The 19208-nt window shown below is 38.6% G+C and overlaps 3 protein-coding genes across 6 annotated transcripts; 2 read left to right on the top strand and 1 right to left on the bottom strand.

The window, feature by feature from the left end:
• Positions 1–12: 12 nt before the first annotated feature.
• On the bottom strand, positions 13–2003 carry LOC131001669 (transcription factor bHLH121-like). Of its 2 annotated transcripts, XM_057928233.1 has the most exons (5): positions 1838–2003; positions 1002–1123; positions 760–887; positions 329–691; positions 13–252 (listed from the first exon to the last, which is right to left on the bottom strand). In XM_057928233.1, exons 1-5 carry the CDS (start codon positions 1876–1878, stop codon positions 190–192), a joined length of 717 nt encoding a protein of 238 aa, XP_057784216.1. In that variant the 5' UTR covers positions 1879–2003; the 3' UTR covers positions 13–189. The 2 variants fall into 2 exon arrangements, with proteins under 2 accessions (XP_057784216.1, XP_057784217.1); XM_057928234.1 differs by having other exon boundaries at positions 13–691; positions 1838–1978.
• Positions 2004–2138: 135 nt separating this feature from the next.
• Positions 2139–9141, top strand: LOC131001556 (DNA-(apurinic or apyrimidinic site) endonuclease 2-like). 3 transcript variants are annotated; one of them, XR_009093969.1, is made up of 11 exons: positions 2139–2519; positions 2637–2748; positions 3526–3747; positions 3880–3965; positions 4306–4421; positions 4540–4620; positions 4772–4969; positions 5152–5309; positions 6256–6932; positions 7783–7952; positions 8840–9141. XR_009093969.1 is itself a non-coding variant. In XM_057928014.1 (10 exons), the coding sequence occupies exons 1-10, from the start codon at positions 2412–2414 to the stop codon at positions 7855–7857; spliced, it is 1833 nt and encodes a 610-aa protein (XP_057783997.1). In that variant the 5' UTR covers positions 2139–2411; the 3' UTR covers positions 7858–9141. The 3 variants fall into 3 exon arrangements, 1 of the variants encoding a protein (XP_057783997.1); XR_009093968.1 differs by having other exon boundaries at positions 2314–2519; positions 8828–9141; XM_057928014.1 differs by having other exon boundaries at positions 7783–9141.
• A 7097-nt stretch (positions 9142–16238) lies between these two features.
• Positions 16239–18657, top strand: LOC131001552 (uncharacterized). Its single transcript, XM_057928010.1, has one exon. It carries the CDS (start codon positions 16613–16615, stop codon positions 18503–18505), a length of 1893 nt encoding a protein of 630 aa, XP_057783993.1. The 5' UTR covers positions 16239–16612; the 3' UTR covers positions 18506–18657.
• Positions 18658–19208: the final 551 nt, after the last annotated feature.

The raw sequence follows: 19208 nt of genomic DNA, 5'->3' as shown, positions 1-19208 counted from the left end.
CTAGACAAACAATTCCGAAAAAGAGCATGATATCTGCTTCAAGAAATAGCCGCCTCAATGACAAGGATCACATTCAAAGACAACAGAAAATGGAAAAAAAAGCACACTAATAATTTACAGTCTCTTGATATCTTTATCAGCCGAGAAACTCTTCCGATCATCATCGACAATCGTAAACTGAAACGAGCCTCAATCGCCACCGTTTCTTGGCTTCTCTTGACGTTGTTTGCTCTTGTCTCTCGCTGACAATTCCTGCACAATTTTGCAAAACAGTAAAAAAATTGGAACAACCACTTTCATCTTCACATCACAGCTTCTTGTGTTCAACCTTAGATCCTGGTATCTTGAGCTCCAAATCAGTTGCAACGTCAGTGGAATTTGCAGTTCCAGCTCTTGGCCCAGAAGCTGACACATTCAAGGCAGCGGGCTGGTCTACTCTAGGCATAGCAGGAGCAAGATAAGGAATGTAAGTCGTTGGTGTGGCATTGGCAAATAAAGGCGGCACCTGTGCTGCTCGATGATGCATGGGAACAGCTATAGGAAATGGATATGATGGTGCCATCAGTAGTTGAGAATCCCACGGAACCACAAAGCCTTGAGTTTGTTGATGCTGCTGAGCTCTGAGGTTCTGCTGAATACTGGATTTCAGAGAAGCTTTCTCTTCCCTGATCTCGTTTTTCTCCTGTGTTAGCTGTTCAAGAGACCAAGTGAGAAGACAGACAAGGGTTGCAACCGTGTTTTGTATACAAAGATGGTTACCTCGTGTGTTTCTTCGCAAAGTAGTGCATGCTCTTTCTTGAGCCTTTTCACCTCAGAATTCAATTCCTTGAGCACTTGGATTGTGTCGGAGACAATGGTGCCCTTGTCGTTCTTGGGCCTGTCTGGATCTGAATGCTCAAACATATTAACAAAATCGCACGCGTCAGAGCTGTAAACATATTCGTTCCGTCTACTACTCTTGCATATCAAGAACAGTGGATACAAGATTAAGTTGTTTTTACCTAGTAAGTTGCCTAACTCCAGAAACTGCTCATTTAGCTTGTCTCGTCTCAATTTCTCGCGATCTGCTTTGAGCACTTTTCTAGTTGCTAATGCATTCCAGTCCTCCATATCATTGTCTTGTCTGCAATGATGAACATACAATTGTCTTAAACGAGGATAAAAGTGAAATGCAAGAAACAGACCAGGAGATCTTCAGAGTATGCCAGACTTGGCCACTACAGATAAAAGTGACAAATGGGAATTTTGCCAAATATCCATTTCTCTTTGGAGGCAGAAATTTATAGGAAGAGAGATGGAATCCATTTATCTCTGCAAAGAAAGCTGATGCAAGTATCCTTACTCAAGAAAACCAATTGTGAGGAGCAGAAGATGAACTGCAAGTCTCAACCAAAACCCTACATACATGTCTCATTTTTAATTCTTGATTCTCACACATAAAACCTCTCAGGCATTTGGAATCTCTATATAAACCTATTTACTGCTCACAATCTCGCTTCACCTCAATCGCATTCACTTCCTAATTCAGTGATAGATGTTAGCATGGAAATTGAAAAGCAGCACCAAAAAGAGGCATTTTCCTATTATTTGGCAATAAATCAGACAACAAAAGATTATCTTCAGATTCCTTTATGATAATCAATCACTTAGATTTATATATACTGAAACTAGCTAATCAACTCTACCAGTTAGGCTAAAATGATTGCTATAACCTCAATAAATACTCAAAATGATCATATTGTAGAAGCCAAGAACAATATTAACTAATAAAATACTCCACAAGAAGAGGCATAACCAAAAAAAGAAAAGAAAAGGAAACATAGAAGCAAAATAAAACCTCGGTTCAAGAGAATCTTCACTGGTTTGGCCTCGATCCATTGATTTTCGAGGGTAACTTTATTAAGTATGATGTGGGTTGTGTGATTTTCTTCCCAAGAACTGGAATTCTGCAGCAATTTTTTAAAGTTTTTTCGTCAAGACTTGTGCTGTGCACAAGCCAGCTCGAATATTCTGCGTTGACTGACCTGCTTTATCTAACCGTGGTTTAAGGACCCTCAACAATGGTTAATGTACCCCCCCCCCCCCTCTCTCCTCTCTCAGTTAGCACCGTTGCTCCCGCCATTTTTCATCCCTACCATTTTCTGTGGCTGCAACTATAATGTGTATTTTGGGCTTGAATTAGTACAACATCCTCTTCGAAAAAACAACATTGCTGTTTTTGCATAAATTGATGATTGCTTTCAAGTATTGGGCCAATTTTTAGATTGATGGAGAATCAATCCATTCAATACTGCTTCGAGGGTTTTCGTAAAAGGATCGGATTTTAGGTATTTCTCCTGATTTCGGATTCGTGGCTAATTCAACTATTTTAGCCTTTTGAAGCGTAAAATGAACCCAAAAGAAGGCGAAGAATGAAGATAGTGACGTACAACGTAAACGGGCTGAGACCTCGAATCTCACAGTTCGGCTCTCTTCGCAAATTGCTCGATTCCTTTGACGCCGACATCATCTGCTTCCAGGTTTCTCCAGCATCCTTTCTCTATCCTCCTATACAGTCATTGCCTATGTTTTGATGCTTAATTTTAAACCAATTTCGTTGATTGCTTCTTCATCAATTCTATCGATCTGACGCGAAGGAAACAAAGCTCTCGAGGCAAGAGTTTAGAGCTGATTTGGTGCAGGCTGAGGGCTACGAGTCCTTTATCTCTTGCACTCGCACTACTGAGAAAGGCCGAACTGGATATTCTGGTCATCATCTTCTTCTCTTTATGTTTCGTCTGTATATTTTTTTTCTGCGGCCGTTAATCTAACTCTAATTGCGTATTAGAACTAATTTCCAGCAAACACATTCATGAAATAGTGGATTTTTGTTTTCTTCTGCAAAATATCTAAATAAAATAGCTGGCTTTTTTACTAGGCCACGGAAATAAATAGTATAATCAAAGTTCTTATATGAGCCACCTTCTGCAAGGTTTGTCATCTATAACCATCACACGTCTCTTCTCAAGGTCTAAAAATTGATTCCAGAGGTGAAATAATTATGATGTATTTGAGTTATTTTAAAGGTGGAATCAATTTCATTTATGAACATGAAAACCATGTTAAAGGGTCCAGATTGTATGTATAATGGTTGATTACTGAGACTCCTTTTGTGCACGTGACGCGATTTTGATATTTTAAATGCAAAGCATCGTCTTTTATTCATTAATTGCTCTGTAAACTACCAAAATGAATTTGTAGATAATGATAACTACAGCTGCTTCGCCTGGGTATTTGACTCCTTAGTAAGTCCAGTATAGTATGTGAGTTAGGCTTTATGAGCTAAGCAGTTGTTATAATGGTTAGGGATATGATGCATTTTGCTTCTGTAAAATAGGTACTTTTTAAATATTTAAAAAGCGAAATTTGCAGCCTAACTGGTTCTATAACTCTGGAAATGCATTTTCTCCCTTTTTATCTGGGATCTGCTTATGTTATCTTGAGAACCAGGTGCATCTAGTTTACATATATTTCTTTTTTAACTAGGTGTGGCGACATTTTGCCGTGTCAACTCTGTGTTTTCGAGTGATGAGGTATCTTTGCCAGTTTCTGCCGAGGAGGGCTTTACTGGTGTTCTTAAGGATTTCTCAGGTTCAGGGTACAGGAATATTGAATATTCACCACTAATGGCAGAAGATGTTTCTGCTGATGAGCTTCTGAAAATTGATGGTGAAGGACGTTGTATAATAACTGACCATGAACATTTTGGTAAGTGACATAATTCTAGTATACTGCAATGGGAGAGCTCCCTATGAAGGCTTATTCTCTGCACAATTGACTTTCAGAATCGACAGTAGCCACTGCGACACTTAAGTAACAGATGGATGTTTTCTTCTTCAGTTCTTTTCAATATATATGGCCCTAGAGCTGTAGCTGATGATACGCAAAGAATCCAATTCAAGCTTGATTTTTACAACATACTGCAGGTAAGGATTCGTACCTTTTGCTTGAACATTATGCATTTTGATATGATAAGTTAAAGCGCTGGTGTAGAGATGCCTGTACAAGTACTGGAATGTATCACTTATTCTGCTCTGATCATAGCAGCAAGTGAATGAGAATTTAATACTGGGACATAGCATTCAACCCTTTATTATTGTTATTTTCAACTTCCTTATCATTGTCATCTGTGATGCAATATTATAAGTTAATTTGTTCCTTTGGATCAGTTGATGCTATTAATAGTATAACAGGCTTTTCAATTTAGTTGGTTGATTCTCTGATAAGGTTTGTGCTTTTACAATAATATTGCTGATTTTGTTTTAGAAAAGGTGGGAATCTCTTCTAGATCAAGGGCGGAGAATATTTGTTGTTGGGGACCTCAACATTGCCCCCTATGCGATAGATCGTTGTGATGCTGGGCCAGATTTCGAGAAAAACGAGTGAGTTGCTTTCTGAATTTTTTCCCCTCTTTCTGATGAGTACATATTTTGATGTAAGTGAAGGTTTGTGGTATATTACTGGAAATAGATTACTATAATAAAATTTTCAATTTTGCAGGTTTAGAACTTGGTTTAGATCTTTGCTGGTGGAAAATGGAGGTGGCTTTTTTGATGTTTTCCGGGAAAAACATCCTCAGAGGTTCAAAAGACTCTTGACTTTAGTAGTTATTCTTACTGGTGGAATGATCATATCAATTGTGATAAATACATGTATGCAATCAACTACCATGTGCTGTTTGTTTGTTTCTTACTATCTTACTAACACCTTTTGTTTTCTAATTATATAATAGAAGAGAAGCCTACACCTGCTGGTCGACAAATAGTGGTGCAGAGGAGTTCAACTTTGGGTCACGTATTGACCACATTCTTGGTGCTGGGCCGTGCTTACATAAAGAAGAAAATCAAGAACATAGCCTCATCACTTGCCATGTTAAAGAGTGCGACATATTAGAGCAGTTTAAACGTTGGAAACCTGGTAGTACACCCAGGTAAGTAGTGGATATAGTAAAAAATGTCATTTTGGGTCTTTTGGTGGCAAGATCATGCTTTTCTGGTTAAAGCATTTGTTGCAGTTCCCTATGTGTTTGCAAAGTTTTGGACATAAAACATGCCTGTGTTTTTCTATTTAACATTTCCCTTCTATTCTTCATTTCTATTTGGAAACTTCTAGGCATAAAGAACAAAAGACGAGAAATGGAAAAATGGAGGGCTCGGATCATGCTCCTGTCTACATGAGCTTGGTAGATATCCCCAATATTCAGAAACACAATACTCCTTCACTGTCTACTAGATATTGTCCCCAGGTCTATGGATGTCAGCAGACACTAGGTGCTGATTTCTCATAATTACTTAACCATATATGATATATCTCAAGAAAATGTGACCATGTGCATTTTGAGTGTTATTGCATCATTTGATTTGGCACTACATGAATTTGTGAAAAGGCATTTAAAAGGTATTTTGTTGTATATAGACCGATATTGACTTTAAGGAAAACTCCTTTGATTTTATGCTTAGTTTAGTTTTTTATGTAGAGTTTGTTCTAGTTTATTTGACTATTGTGGATTACACACTTTAATATCTTTTCTTAACTGTATTAAATTATCTATTACTACTTGAATTGAATTGATAATCTGAATTATGATTTCAATAATTTAACATGTGAAATATTATGGCATATTTGCGTATTCTTTTGGTTGCCAATTAGTTTTTTTTAGGTATTTAGTACTCGTACAAAATTATATCAAGAAATATATGATTTGTAAGTGTTCGCACTGAAACTACTATGTAACACTTTCAAAATATGAAGAATATTAGTGAAATGTTGCAAGGTTATTGTACTGAACCATTGATTTCTGAATGCTAAAATATAATTGAATTAATCTAACAACTTTATATTAATATAAAATTTTATTTTCAAAAATATGCATAATTCTTTTCCATTTTTATACTACTGCTAGTCCATTAGTTGGGCTCTCATTCCTCACAATCAACATCCTCTACTATAATCAAGCTGTTTGCTTAACCATGATGCCCAATTTAGACACTGTACAATGCTATTCGCAATTAATCACTGAGTTTTAGAAAGGTAGCGGACACTTGAGAGAACTTATCCACAGATTGTCTAGGGTGAAGGCGGTTTAGGATTTAGTTTTGTGTTCCTCTGCTCCTAGGCATTTTGCACTGTACACGTGAATATCTTTGCAACTTTGTATACTAACATAAACTAGTAGATATGTTCTCACAACTGTTATCCACGTCTCATGGTTTACAGTGTCGATGTTTGCGAGAAGGCAATCTGCAGAAGATAGTAACTTATCTGGAGGATCCAGTTCCATTTCAGATGATAATGACGTCTTCGAGAAGTGCAGTCAACTCAATAAAAGACCTCTCCATTCATGTAGCTCAGCTTCATCAGACTTCATCCATCAAGGCGTACTTTGTACATCAGGTGTCTGTTACAAAGAATCATTTAAAGAACCATCTTCTGGCTCACAGACTTCCTCTACAATTGGTCATACTAAATCCTCAGTGGTTTGCAAGAAAAAAGCAAGAAAAAGTCAATCGTCTCAGGCTCAGCTTTCACTGAAGTCATTTTTCCAGAAAACAGTAGGTGGTTGTAGTGACTCAAGCAGCTTTTCTTCTGATAAGGAGCTTACTCAAGAAGATATCTCCATTGGTGAACCAAATGAAACATTCACTGAAGGTAGTGAACATGATGATGTGAAGGAATTGCAGGCAAAACAATGTGCATTAGTGCATGAGGATATGTCTCAACCTGCTGAAAAGAAGAAGAATAATGCAGCCCTAGTTGAATGGCAAAGGATTCAACAGCTTATGCAAACTAGCATACCTCTTTGCAAGGGCCACAAGGAACCTTGTGTCTCCCGCATAGTGAAGAAACCAGGACCTACTTTAGGGCAACGATTTTATGCATGTGCACGTGCAGAGGTATCAATTCACGTGCTCTATGTGTATATGTCTGGCTTTTAAGTTTGTTGAAAATGATAGATTAAAACTTTTATCTTAGTGATGCCTACTATAAAAAGTTTCTATTTTCATAGTTGGTTACGCACTGTATAGTGATAGTTACATCAAATAGTCTGTCCCGTAATAGATATGTGTATTCATTGCACGATTCACATCCGACATCCGACAGTAAAGCTAATTCTGCAGCTTCATTATAGATAGCTCCTTTTTGGTATATAACTTTGATTCCTTCTTGCATTCATGTTAGGAGCGAGCTAACTTTTAGAAAGAAAAAAAGTTAAATAAAAGGGGTAGAAGTTGGATGGGTTTGTAAAAAAGTCTAAGTTGCTCATTGAACTAGAAATGGTAGTTATTGAGCCACTAACTTCAACTAAAATGTTGTTATTTATTGTAGGCATAAAACAATGTAGATATAGTTCATCATTATGTGCAATGATGACCTAGAACCTGCTGTTGTGTCCTAAACTTTGAGCTAATAACTTATAGAGAGAACCGCAAGCAAAAGTTGATGTAGCACACTCTTAACCTCAACTTCTTTAGCCAGACACCAAGTCACAAACAAAAGTTTCCCTTGGGTCTGTTTCTTTTGTTCTGGGTACTCCGCTTGGCGCTTGGTGGTGCTTGTCCTTTGCTTAACAGGTACAAGTTCAGTTTACATTGATTGCATGCGGATTTACTCTCTCCCATGCTTTAGGACATATATAGTGTTTACATATGGACAGGTTTGGGGGGCTAATAAAACTAGGATCAACTAATAAAAAAGTTTATGTGCACAAATATATTTTTCTTGATGGAAATTTATACATTTCAGGGACCGGCATCTAATCCAGAAGCAAACTGTGGATTCTTTAAATGGGCTACTGCAAAGTCAAAGAACAAAAGATGATTTTGATGGAACAAACCATGAAGATCTTGATCAATATTAACATTCAGCTATGAAACTAAGTGAGACTTCTCAAGCTCCCTCTGTTGTCTAAGAAGGTACCAAATTTAGTTAATAATGTTTTAATTTTGCATTTTTGTTGAAGGCGCAATTGCGTTGTACTTTTTAGTAATTATGCTTCTTGTACTTCTTAAAATTGTTTAACAGAAATTATAAACAAGATAAAATTGATGTGTTTCAGTAAACTTGCTTAAACCATCTCTGTCCTGACTTTTCAATTTTTTTGGGGAACCCAAGATCAACCCATCAGCTTGCTAACCAGCAAATTTTGATTTTGAGTTCGGTTTATCAGCTGAGAGGTTACAGTCTTGTAGATTTCTTGTGGCACTTCAACACCCTTAGGCATCACAAAAACCAATTAACCTAGTTAATTCTCCTGATTCTAGACGATCCTTCTTGAGTTAAGAATGTAAATCTTCGTGCACGCGGACCAAACTTGCTCTTTCGTATCAACAAAGGTTCTTTATTTATATGGCCTTAACTTTTCGTGACGTGGATACGGCTTTCCATATCTGAAGTGGGTCGTAGTTTATCATGTGTCCAATAGGCAAAGAAAAGTTTGTTGTATTCTACTTGCCTGATTATTTTCATGATGGTCTAATGTTTAATTTTTATGTATTCTGTGTGAGTGCACATGGCTTTCATATGGTGCCCACAAACATTTCATAGTCCATTTTGGCCCTCTCGTAATAACCTCAACAGCAGATGCCCAAGATAGCAAGAGATGTGACATGTTTTTGTATGGTTGTGAGATGTAAAAAAAAGTATGTTGGGCTATAGAGCGCAATAAGGGCACGTCTTTGGTATAATCACATAATCGTCTTCCAAAACGATGTGTATCACAACTCTTTGTTACTGGTTATCATTGTGAACTTATCAAAATATGGCTGCTTGAACATGATACGTCGCACAGTGTATCTTGCAGGAAAACATTGCAGGTGTATTCTATTTTGCCCGATTGGAGAAAAGAGCATCATTTAGGAAATCGGAACTGGAGAATCCATCCAAGTTGCACGCCAGGCAGGCCCGGTAAGCCCCTCTAGAAGGGTCTAGCTTTTGGCCCTCCCCAATGATGCTCGTGATGTTGATATATCAAATTTGGATGCATTACTAATACTATTTTTGAATGTATTCTTACTATATGTGCCACACATTTATATGACACTTCCCAAGTGTGGACAAGCTATATTATTGAATGAGGACAATATTCACAATACATACATTTTAGTACGGTGAGTTACAGCTGCCTTTATCCAAGAGACATAAAGGTCTGTTATATTTAGAAGTTTGCTGATGAACAACTGTATTTTTTTTACGAATAATGTGGCACGATTGCTCTCGTCTAATCCGTTTTCTCTCATCAATCATCACATGTTACTATACCCAGTTCTTTTCACACATGTTTGCAGACAATGGCATGTTCTGTTTCAGACATTTTCATAGACATACATTCTCTATAAATATTCCATTTACAGACGCAACACCCGCGTGTATATATGATGCATGTTTGCTTTGCATATACACTATTACTATTATTGTAACAATTGATGTAAGTTTGTAGTGGGAGTGTAATTTTGTTTGAGTTGGAGTTGGAGAGGAGTGAGTCTTGGACTTGGCAATATAGAATTCACTGTAGTATTATTAGCATCTGCATCCCTAAAGGAATGTCAACTTTTGTTGTAATAATATTAATGTGTGGAAACAATATTCAAAGCTGTCTTAAAACATACAAATAGGAGTAGTAGATAGCATTTGAATGAGTGATGAGAGCCATAATAGCGTCATAGCTACAGCTGGGGCTTTGAATGGTTAATTCCCTTTGAAATTTTCCATATTCTCATCCTTCAAATAGCATTTCAATTATAGATTTTCTTTCCTAATTTTATTAGGCGGCCGTTAACGGTTAGCCCTCCAAAACAATGTTGCTTCCAGCTTACATACATTTTATTATAAAATATGGACCAACAAAAAAGACAAAATCAGCCTTATATAAAATTTCAGTATAATTACAAATCTTAGCCCTAACTCTCTCTCTCTCTCACACACACACACACACACACACACGCACACGCGGTGCCTTCCACACCAGTCTTCAGCGTGCCACGTGAAATTTTCGGTGCTGAAATTTTGGGCTCAACACAATTTGCAAAAATATTGAAATATTATGTATAAATTTTTCATGCTTTCAATATTTATAATGTTATTATAAAAATATTAAAACGTTATGCCTAATGTTTTTAATATGTTAAACGTTGTTGTAATAGTATTGCAAAAATGTCGACAGTGTTTGGTATTTACCCTTATATCGTTTTTTTCTTAAACGGAAGAAATTAACTTAAATGGTAGAACAGTCAGTAATTAGAGTGTGTTTAGTTTCGTAAGATATTTTTCTCAGTTTTTCGTTTCTTTTTATAGAACCATTTTTTCTCAATTTTGATGGTGTGTGAATTAGCGCATCCTTTTCTTAAACTGCATTTAATTAAGCGTACATAATTTTTACTTATTTTTTAAAGAAAATTAAGTGTAAATATTATATTAGAAAAAGAGAATGGAATACCCGTTAAGCCGTTAACCGGGGCCGAGATTGCTCTCTGTCTCACATAAGGGTGCCGTGATTTAAGGGCGACACTTACAAATTTAAAATAACTACTCACTATTGTGAACAGAAGTATGAGTTTATTAGTTTTTTTTAATGAAAAAATTTGGTTATAGTAGGAAATTGGTTATTGAGTTTATCAATATTTGACTAATTTTTTAATACTGAAAATATTTAATTAGCATAATTAAATGGCATATGACATGATCGTTCTACGTCTCGAGTAGATGAACGTAGTATATTTATTTACTCAAAATCGATTTTCGATGAGTGAGAAATAATTATTAAAGTTGGGTACTTGAAATAAAGAGTTGTGTGAAAGAGATAAGCATTAAAGATATATTAATGCTTATCTCACATTGATTTGTGGACAATAATTAATACAATATATAAGTCATTACATCGGTACATGTAATAAAACTGTGTGTACATGTGATGGGTTGTAAAGCTCGGACGTGCGCGCCGCCGCTCTCCCGGCCTTGGCTCCCGGCGTCTGGTCCCCGGCCTCGGCCTCGGCCGTGGACTTGGACTTGGATCTTGGTCTGTGTGCCAGACCTTTGCCCCCAACAGATTTGTTATTTTGGATTACCGATTCCTCGACCTTAAGAGATCGAGGCCCAATATGTTGGGCCCGTACGTGCACACGGGGATCCGTTCCCGTCGGGAGGACCCTTGGTCTCCTGTCTCACAACTTGAAACTCCCGTCATTATGGGACGAGAGGGAGTTACATGGCTGGATTCAAACAACCTGCTGTTACACCTGTAACTCCCAACAGCCTTTGAATTTCCCTTAATGAGAGTAATGACTGTAGGCTCCCTCATGGATGGACCGTGTCTATAAATAGGATAATCACACCCTGCATCAATACACTAGAAATTATGCATAACAAGCACTCTCTGCACTCCTGCATTCATATAGTCCAGAGCTCTGTTCTCGCTTCATTCCAGTTCGCCCAAGCTCGTTTGTCTGTGGTGCTGCTACCCACGAGACGAAGTCGTTTTATCTTTGGAGACGACACGCCAAATCGTGAGCACTATCGGGGCATATCTCGTCTTGCGGACAAAGGATTCTCCTCAACTCGGCCTGCTGTTTTCCTGGTTTCTTTTCTGTAACTTCAATTATGTTTAGTTCATTGTAGTTATGATCTTCTACCTTTCCATTTCATGGTAATCGCCAGCAAGCAGGCCTTATTTCCATCATTTATTAGTTTTACTCTGATTTATTCGAGAGATAGTTTCTTGTACATCTGTTCGCACCGTGCGGATAGATTCGACCTGCGTCCCGCTCTGCAGCCTTGACTCGCGCTCCCTTTCCTACCCCAAACCTTACTTTTCAATTGTCCTCCTCCATCTTCTCGCTCTCTCTCTCTCTCTTTCCCCGTCTTCTCGACTCTCGTTCTTTTCCCTGCTTGACAATTCCGCTGGTTTTCGTCACCTATGGCGCATCGAGTGTTGCGGTGCTTCTTCCCCCTCTTTTCTTTCCTACTTCTTCCCCTAATTTCAAAATTCCCAAATTTCTAGGGTTTCAATTTTTTTTTTCTCTATGATTCTCGATTCTCCGGTAAGCATCATTGTCGTTGTTGCGCCTTTCCTGACTGATCGCGACCTCTTGAAGTCGTGATGTTACGTTTCTCGTCTGTCTCTCACTTTGTATTCTCTCTATGTGCTCTTTGTTCTCTCTCTATCGTTTATGGCGGTCGCTTTAAATCCTGCTGACGACAAACCTTTTCATGATCCTTCGCAGCCAAATAATCAACGGCAAGCTACTCCACATCAACAACACTTGTAGCGCGCAACACTTGGAACGACTTATACGAATTAGGTTTTTTCGTATCATTTGTCCCAAGAACTGGTGGGGTCTCTTGGGACGAATGGTACGAATTTGTCCATTCATATCATTCGTACCAAAATCTAGCGCACAACACTTGGTAGGAGTGGTACGAATTGGTCCATATTCATCCGAAGAATCGACGCACAATACTTGGTGAGAGTCAGGCACCCAGCATCATGACATGCTTGGTACGAATAATTCCATTTCGTACAACTGAATGGAATATCATGAATAGATCTGGAAAATAAGTTTTTTTTAATGAAGAAACACAAAACTCGACTGGTCGAAAAAGTATATTCAAAACCTAAATCGAAAAAGGAGGTAAAACACAAAAGTAGCTGGAAAAGTATACGGAGAAGATGACCGAAAAAGTACATAGAGAAGATAATCGAAAAGTAAATAAGGAGAACAAAACTTTTAGAAAAATAAACACCTGATAATATGAACCCCGTTGTCGGAGAAAATCACCAACACTGGAAGGAGCTGAGTTTGAAAAAGAGAAGAGAGAGAGAGAGAGAGAGAGAGAAAGAGAGAAATATCAAACTCGTATTTTGCTTACTTAACCTTAGGTTAATTTAATTTGATGAAAGAAATAATTTTTTCCCGAACCTCTCCTACTTTATTTGATCTGGAGAATTAGAGGATTGGGAATGAATTGTTTGTAAAAATTGACCAAATGAAAGAGAAAGATATGAGAAGTAAAAGTAAAGGCAAATTGATGCCTTTAGCATAAAATTGACTAGTATTTATAGAAACTATGTTTGTGGACAACTATTGATTTTCACTAACTTGAATAAACATTTTGCTCTATTAACATTATATATAATAGATACCAACCCTACCCATATCTATAAATATAATTAAAAATATAATTTTAACTGAGCATGTGTGAGTTTAATATAGACAAAAAAAAAAAAGAATTCACAATAATAAAACTGATATTATGAAAAAGAAAATAAAATAAGTTAAAAATCAATATAAAAATAAAAAAGAATTGAAAAATAGATTTATTTAAACAAAATGAGAGGGGGGCGAATTTTGCAAAGTTTTAATCTTTAAATAAAGTATAACTTTTAAACTTTAAATCTAATACTTGTATAAAATATATAAAATTAAAGCACTTGTCATGATTTTTAAGTTGATATGCTTACATAAATTGCAGATACCATCCAATCTATACTATATTAAAAAAAATATTAAATCTATTTTTAAAATTTGTGTGATAAATGAAAGGTGACTATTTTGATGGGACGGAGGGAGTGTATCTTACTTCAAGACTATTTTATGAGGGAGTTTTTTTCTACGCAATATGTGATAATGTGTAGTATATTTGACTGATATGTCTTTTACTATATATATACCATGTTAATATTGTATTTGCTAACATGTACGATAATATTTTTAATATATAATCTATTATTTGATATGATATATTAAATGGTTATAATTATTATTTGTATTACGTATATTGATGGTACACATAATCAATTTGTATAATGTTTCGAACTTTAAATTTATAAAATACTCCCTCCGTCCCTAAAATAACTTCATCTTTTTCCATTTTGGGACGTCCCCCAAATAACTTCCTCTTTCTTTCTTTCCATTTTTGGAAACCTACCCCACCACTAATAATACTTTATTTATTCTTACTTTTCACTTTTCACCACTCTCAATACTAATTATAACACTTTCACAACTTCCAATAATAATTATATCACTTTTTCTCCACTATCAATACACTTTACAACTTTTTATTAAAACCCGTGCCGTCCCCAAAGAGGAAGCCATTTCAGGGACGGAGGGAATATATATTTTATACAAATCAAAATATATTAAAATACTATAAATATATTATACTCACAAATTATATTATTGGATTGTACTTATTTGGTTATTGATTTATAATAACATGATTATTATTTGATATATAATAGAATATGTATCTTGTATCTAAAAAATAATAATGAGGCGACACTATTTATGAGACGTCCTTTAAAAATTAAGACACCACATATATCGAACATAAAAATTTATAATTTAAAATAGGATTAATTGCCGCTAAATCCACGTACTCTTTGGTTTTGGGGTTTTTTCCCATGACCAAATTTTTTTACTTAAAAATGCATGAATTGAAAAATTGGTAGGGAATTTCCCTCGCATTCGTCTTTTCCCCCAAATTAAATCTGAGCTGGCAGTCGAAAAATCAGTGTGTACTTGTCGTCCGATTATTGAAACTATGAGGTTTGACATTCAACTAAAACGATGTTGTTTAAGTTGTTGATGTTGAGAAATTAACCCAAAAATTAGGGTTTGTCTGCATTTCATGTTTGTAAACGCGATTTAGGGTTCTTAGAGCACACCCATGGATTTTTACTGGAGCACAAGCTCGAATTCAGAAGCTAAACAATCATGTAGACGGAGAGGGATGTTCCGATGGAGAGGTAGGGGCTGGTTTGCAAGGGTTTTGCAGCAGCGCACAACTCTCTTTCTCTTTCTCGGACGTGCAGACGTGTGCATACACACACACATGATGGCCAACACGGTGGTGACCGAGAAGACAGAGGAAGAGCTTCGGAAAGAGATCGATGAACTCCGCCACTAACAGCAGGAGGTACTTCTTTGTATATACAAAACCCTCGCAAACCAGCTCCTACCCGTGTTAATCTGAAAATTAACATACTCAAAACAATTGCACAAAATCTGGAAAATAAGGCAGAGTAGAAATTGTAATTGCTTTCCTTAGGGTTTTCAAATTTTATGATTATTGCATAGATGGAAAATTGATCTTATGTGGCGTCCATGTAATGTTTTAAACTTAACATCTGGACTAAATTTCGACACATTGGATCTGAGTCGGTGGGCGGAAAATGAATGCGAGGAAATTCCCTACCAATTATCCAATTCATGTATTTTTAAGTAAAATTTTTTGATCATGAGAAAAAACCCAAAAACCAAAAAGTACGTAGATTTTACGACAATTAACCATTTAAAATAAAATAATTCCTTCCAAATTTTCGTAGAGCAAAACTTCCCATTTATTGTACTTTTATTCTTTTCCCCATTCAGTTGACTCGAGAGACTTTTCTCATTTCTTTATCCCCAACATAACTAGTTACGTTCATCTTTTCCCATAACATTACTGCATCAACAAATTTGTGACATTTCATTCACAAAAATTATGTCATATTATAATTGAATTTTTATAATTGATTCATTTGAATTAAGTTCTTCAATTATTATTATTATTATTATTATTATTATTATTATTATTATTATTATTATTATTATTATTATTATTAAATGGCATACCCACTTAAAATTGCAGTCAATTATTACACAACGTAAAATATGACCCAAATTTATGAGAAATTCTAGTCAACTTTACAAATGTTTTTTTTATGAGAGGAGCCAACTTTACAAATGTTTGAAAATCATATTCCCAAGTTTTAACGAACTAACTAGGACAACTTGTTAATTCGTTCTATTTTACTTTTCCATACATCAAATCAGAACTCTTATCACCCAAATTTTGCCAACATATCACATTTGATACATTCCTCACGTAAACCGGCACACACCACAGCTCTCCCTCCCCTAAATTAAAATAAAAAAATGGCATTAAAATAATAAAAATAAAAGGCCCTATAATAATTATAAAAATAAGTGAGATGACGTGTAGTTTATTTACAGAATAAGCACAACCATAGCATCTGCTGAAAAATGAAAACAAAATAAAATAATTGTAACGTAAAATGCTATACATGTAAGATGTGCTGTCATGACGAATTTAATTTAGTGGGTAAAATTTGATTACTTCAACACCAGAATTTGTTAACAGTTGACCATTTTGTGGTGGTTGGGCTAAAGAGTGGCCACATTGTCAGAAATAGGGTTTTCTTAAACATGACAGCCGATTATACATTAAATTAAATAAAATTAATCGTCATATTATTACATACGTGTGACAATCCATCTTTACAGCCCATATTTCGTAAATTTTGTTTTCATTTTCTTGCTGTAAATCTTCCAATTTTGTTAGCCTTTTTTAGGAGAGGGTTTATTTTGATCTAAGAAAAGCCGCGTTTGACCTTGTAAACCCCGTCGTCTTCATTTCTTCTCGTCTATCATAGAAATTCGATCTTTTCTTGCACGAATAAATCCAAATTCCCAATCTTGATGCACTCCCGTCGATTTTCTTCAACATCCCAGTTCTAAAAGTCCAATCTTTTTTCGATTGGATCTTTTTCTTTTTGAATTGTTTGGTTTGTGCGATGGGGGATTTGGTGAAGCAGACGCTGGCGACGCCGATCCAGCTGACGGACCAGGTGATAAAGGCGGCGGACGAGGCGGCGACGTTCAAGCAGGAGTGCGCGGAGCTGAAATCGAAGACGGAGAAGCTGGCGGCCCTGCTCCGGCAGGCGGCGCGTGCGAGCAACGACCTGTACGAGAGGCCGACGCGGCGCATTCTGGACGAGACGGAGCAGGTGCTGGACAAGGCGCTGGCGCTGGTGCTCAAGTGCCGCGGCAACGGCCTGATGAAGCGCGTGTTCACCATCATCCCCGCCGCCGCCTTCCGCAAGATGTCGTCGCAGCTGGAGAACTCCATCGGCGACGTGTCGTGGCTCCTCCGCGTGTCGGCCTCCGCCGACGACCGCGCCGACGAGTACCTGGGGCTGCCACCCATCGCCGCCAACGAGCCCATCCTCGGCCTCATCTGGGAGCAGATCGCCATCCTCTACACGGGCTCCGTCGACGACCGCGGCGACGCGGCGGCGTCCCTGGTGTCCCTGGCCCGCGACAACGACCGCTACGGCAAGCTCATCATCGAGGAGGGGGGCGTCGGCCCCCTCCTCAGATTAGTGAAAGAAGGCAAACAAGAGGGCCAAGAAAACGCCGCCCGCGCCATCGGGCTCCTCGGGCGGGACCCCGAGAGCGTCGAGCACATGACCCACGCCGGCGTCTGCTCCGTCTTCGCCAAGATCCTCAAGGAGGGCCCCATGAAGGTGCAGGCCGTCGTCGCCTGGGCCGTCGCCGAGCTCGCCGCCCATTTCCCCAAATGCCAAGATCTCTTCGCTCAACACAATATCATCAGACTTCTTGTTAGCCACCTCGCCTTCGAGACCGTGCAGGAGCACAGCAAATACTCCGTCGTCAGCAAAGCCACCTCGATGCACGCCGCCGTCGTCCTTGCCAGCACTAACGCCGCCGATCACCATCATTTGGATGAGGACAAACCCTTGATGCCGCGCCCTTTAGGCGCCAACAAGCAGCCTAATCAGATGTACAACGTCGTCATGTCCGCCGGCGGTGGCGGTGGCAATGGGAAGGTGAATTCCCTCCACAACAACCACCTCCACCACCCGAGCATATCCCTCTCCGGCGCCAGCAACCGCGCCAGAGAAATGGAGGACCCCGCCACCAAGGCGCAGATGAAGGCGATGGCGGCGCGGGCCCTTTGGCATCTCGCCAAGGGCAACTCCGCCATCTGCCGGAGCATCACAGAATCGCGAGCATTGCTCTGCTTCGCGGTTCTGTTGGAGAAGGGCCCGGCCGAGGTGCAGTACACCTCGGCCATGGCCCTGATGGAGATCACGGCGGTGGCAGAGGGGGACGCGGAGCTGAGAAGGTCGGCCTTCAAGCCCAACTCCCCGGCGTGCAAAGCCGCCGTGGATCAGCTCTTCCGGATCCTGGAAAAGGGGGAATCGGAGCTCCTGATCCCCTGCATTAAAGCCATAGGCAACTTAGCTAGGACTTTTAAGGCCACCGAGACCAGGATGATTAGCCCTTTAGTTAGACTGCTCGACGAGAGGGAGGCCGAGGTGTCACGAGAGGCGTGCGTCGCCCTCACCAAGTTCGCCTGCCCGGAGAACTACCTCCACCTCGACCACGCCAAGGCCATCATCCAGGCCGGGGGCGCCAAGCACCTCGTGCAGCTCGTCTACTTCGAGCAGCTCGTGCAGAGCTCCGCGCTTGTCCTGCTTTGCAACATTGCTATGCACGTCCCCGACAGCGAGGACCTGGCACGGGCTGAGGTGCTGACAGTGCTCGAGTGGGCGTCCAAGCAGGCTGCCCTGTGCCAGCTCGAGGAAGTCGAGAGGCTGCTGCCGGAGGCCAAGGGGAAGCTTGAGCTCTATCAGTCCAGAGGCTCCAGGGGGTTCCACTGATCATCACATTTCTTTCAATTTTTTGGTTATTCATCTTGCTTTTTTGCCACTACTTGTATCATTCTGTTTTCATTCATATGGAGTGTATATAGCATTAGTTGGTGCCTGTGATTCTTTATAAAAAAAAGGAATGTCAAGAATTGGTTTTTTTATTGGACTTGTGATTCATCTGCTGTTAGTTTATGGAAATTTTGATGAACAATTAGAGTTTCTCAAGAATGTGTCTGAATAGGAATTGCTATGGACATGTAGGTGAAAACTAACAGCAAAATCAATGGATTGGTGTAGTAGATGGAGAATGTTGGGAAATCAATGAATTCATGTTTCATCACATTATAAATAGATTGATGTGATTCCAACATGTAGTATATTTTAGATTGTCTTGGTTATGCCAAAGGCACCAAGTCGAAGAAGAGAGTTGGAACTTGAAATGCATGCAAATTTTGAAAACGATTTCATCTTTCAATTTTGGTGTGCTGGTTGATTATCATTCATCAAAATATTGGGATCTGAACTTCTTCTTGGAAATGATACACGGTGACAAATTTTTAGGCCTACCATAGATATCATTGTCTTGTCACGTAATTTAAGCACTACAAATGATAAATTGGTGCCAAAATTTCTGGTCAAATACTGTTGATAATCATGTGCAACAAAGAGCATTTAGATTTTTGCTCCAAAACGTCATTTTTGTTGTAGGAAA

Source organism: Salvia miltiorrhiza, chromosome 8 (assembly GCF_028751815.1).
Source record: "Salvia miltiorrhiza cultivar Shanhuang (shh) chromosome 8, IMPLAD_Smil_shh, whole genome shotgun sequence".
NCBI lineage: Eukaryota > Viridiplantae > Streptophyta > Magnoliopsida > Lamiales > Lamiaceae > Salvia > Salvia miltiorrhiza.
Note: the sequence above shows the minus strand (reverse complement) of the source record. Positions and strands in the feature narration are given on the sequence as shown.

Coding starts and splice junctions, on each gene's coding strand:
- LOC131001669 (XM_057928233.1), bottom strand. CDS start 1,878: ATGGATCGAGGCCAAACCAGTGAAGATTCTCTTGAACCGAG. Junction 1,124..1,837: donor GAAGATTCTCTTGAACCGAG/GTTTTATTTTGC, acceptor TCATCATTGCAG/ACAAGACAATGATATGGAGG. Junction 692..759: donor TTTGCGAAGAAACACACGAG/GTAACCATCTTT, acceptor TCTCTTGAACAG/CTAACACAGGAGAAAAACGA.
- LOC131001556 (XM_057928014.1), top strand. CDS start 2,412: ATGAAGATAGTGACGTACAACGTAAACGGGCTGAGACCTCGAATCTCA. Junction 4,621..4,771: donor CGGGAAAAACATCCTCAGAG/GTTCAAAAGACT, acceptor ATTATATAATAG/AAGAGAAGCCTACACCTGCT. Junction 4,970..5,151: donor AAACCTGGTAGTACACCCAG/GTAAGTAGTGGA, acceptor GGAAACTTCTAG/GCATAAAGAACAAAAGACGA.
- LOC131001552 (XM_057928010.1), top strand. CDS start 16,613: ATGGGGGATTTGGTGAAGCAGACGCTGGCGACGCCGATCCAGCTGACG.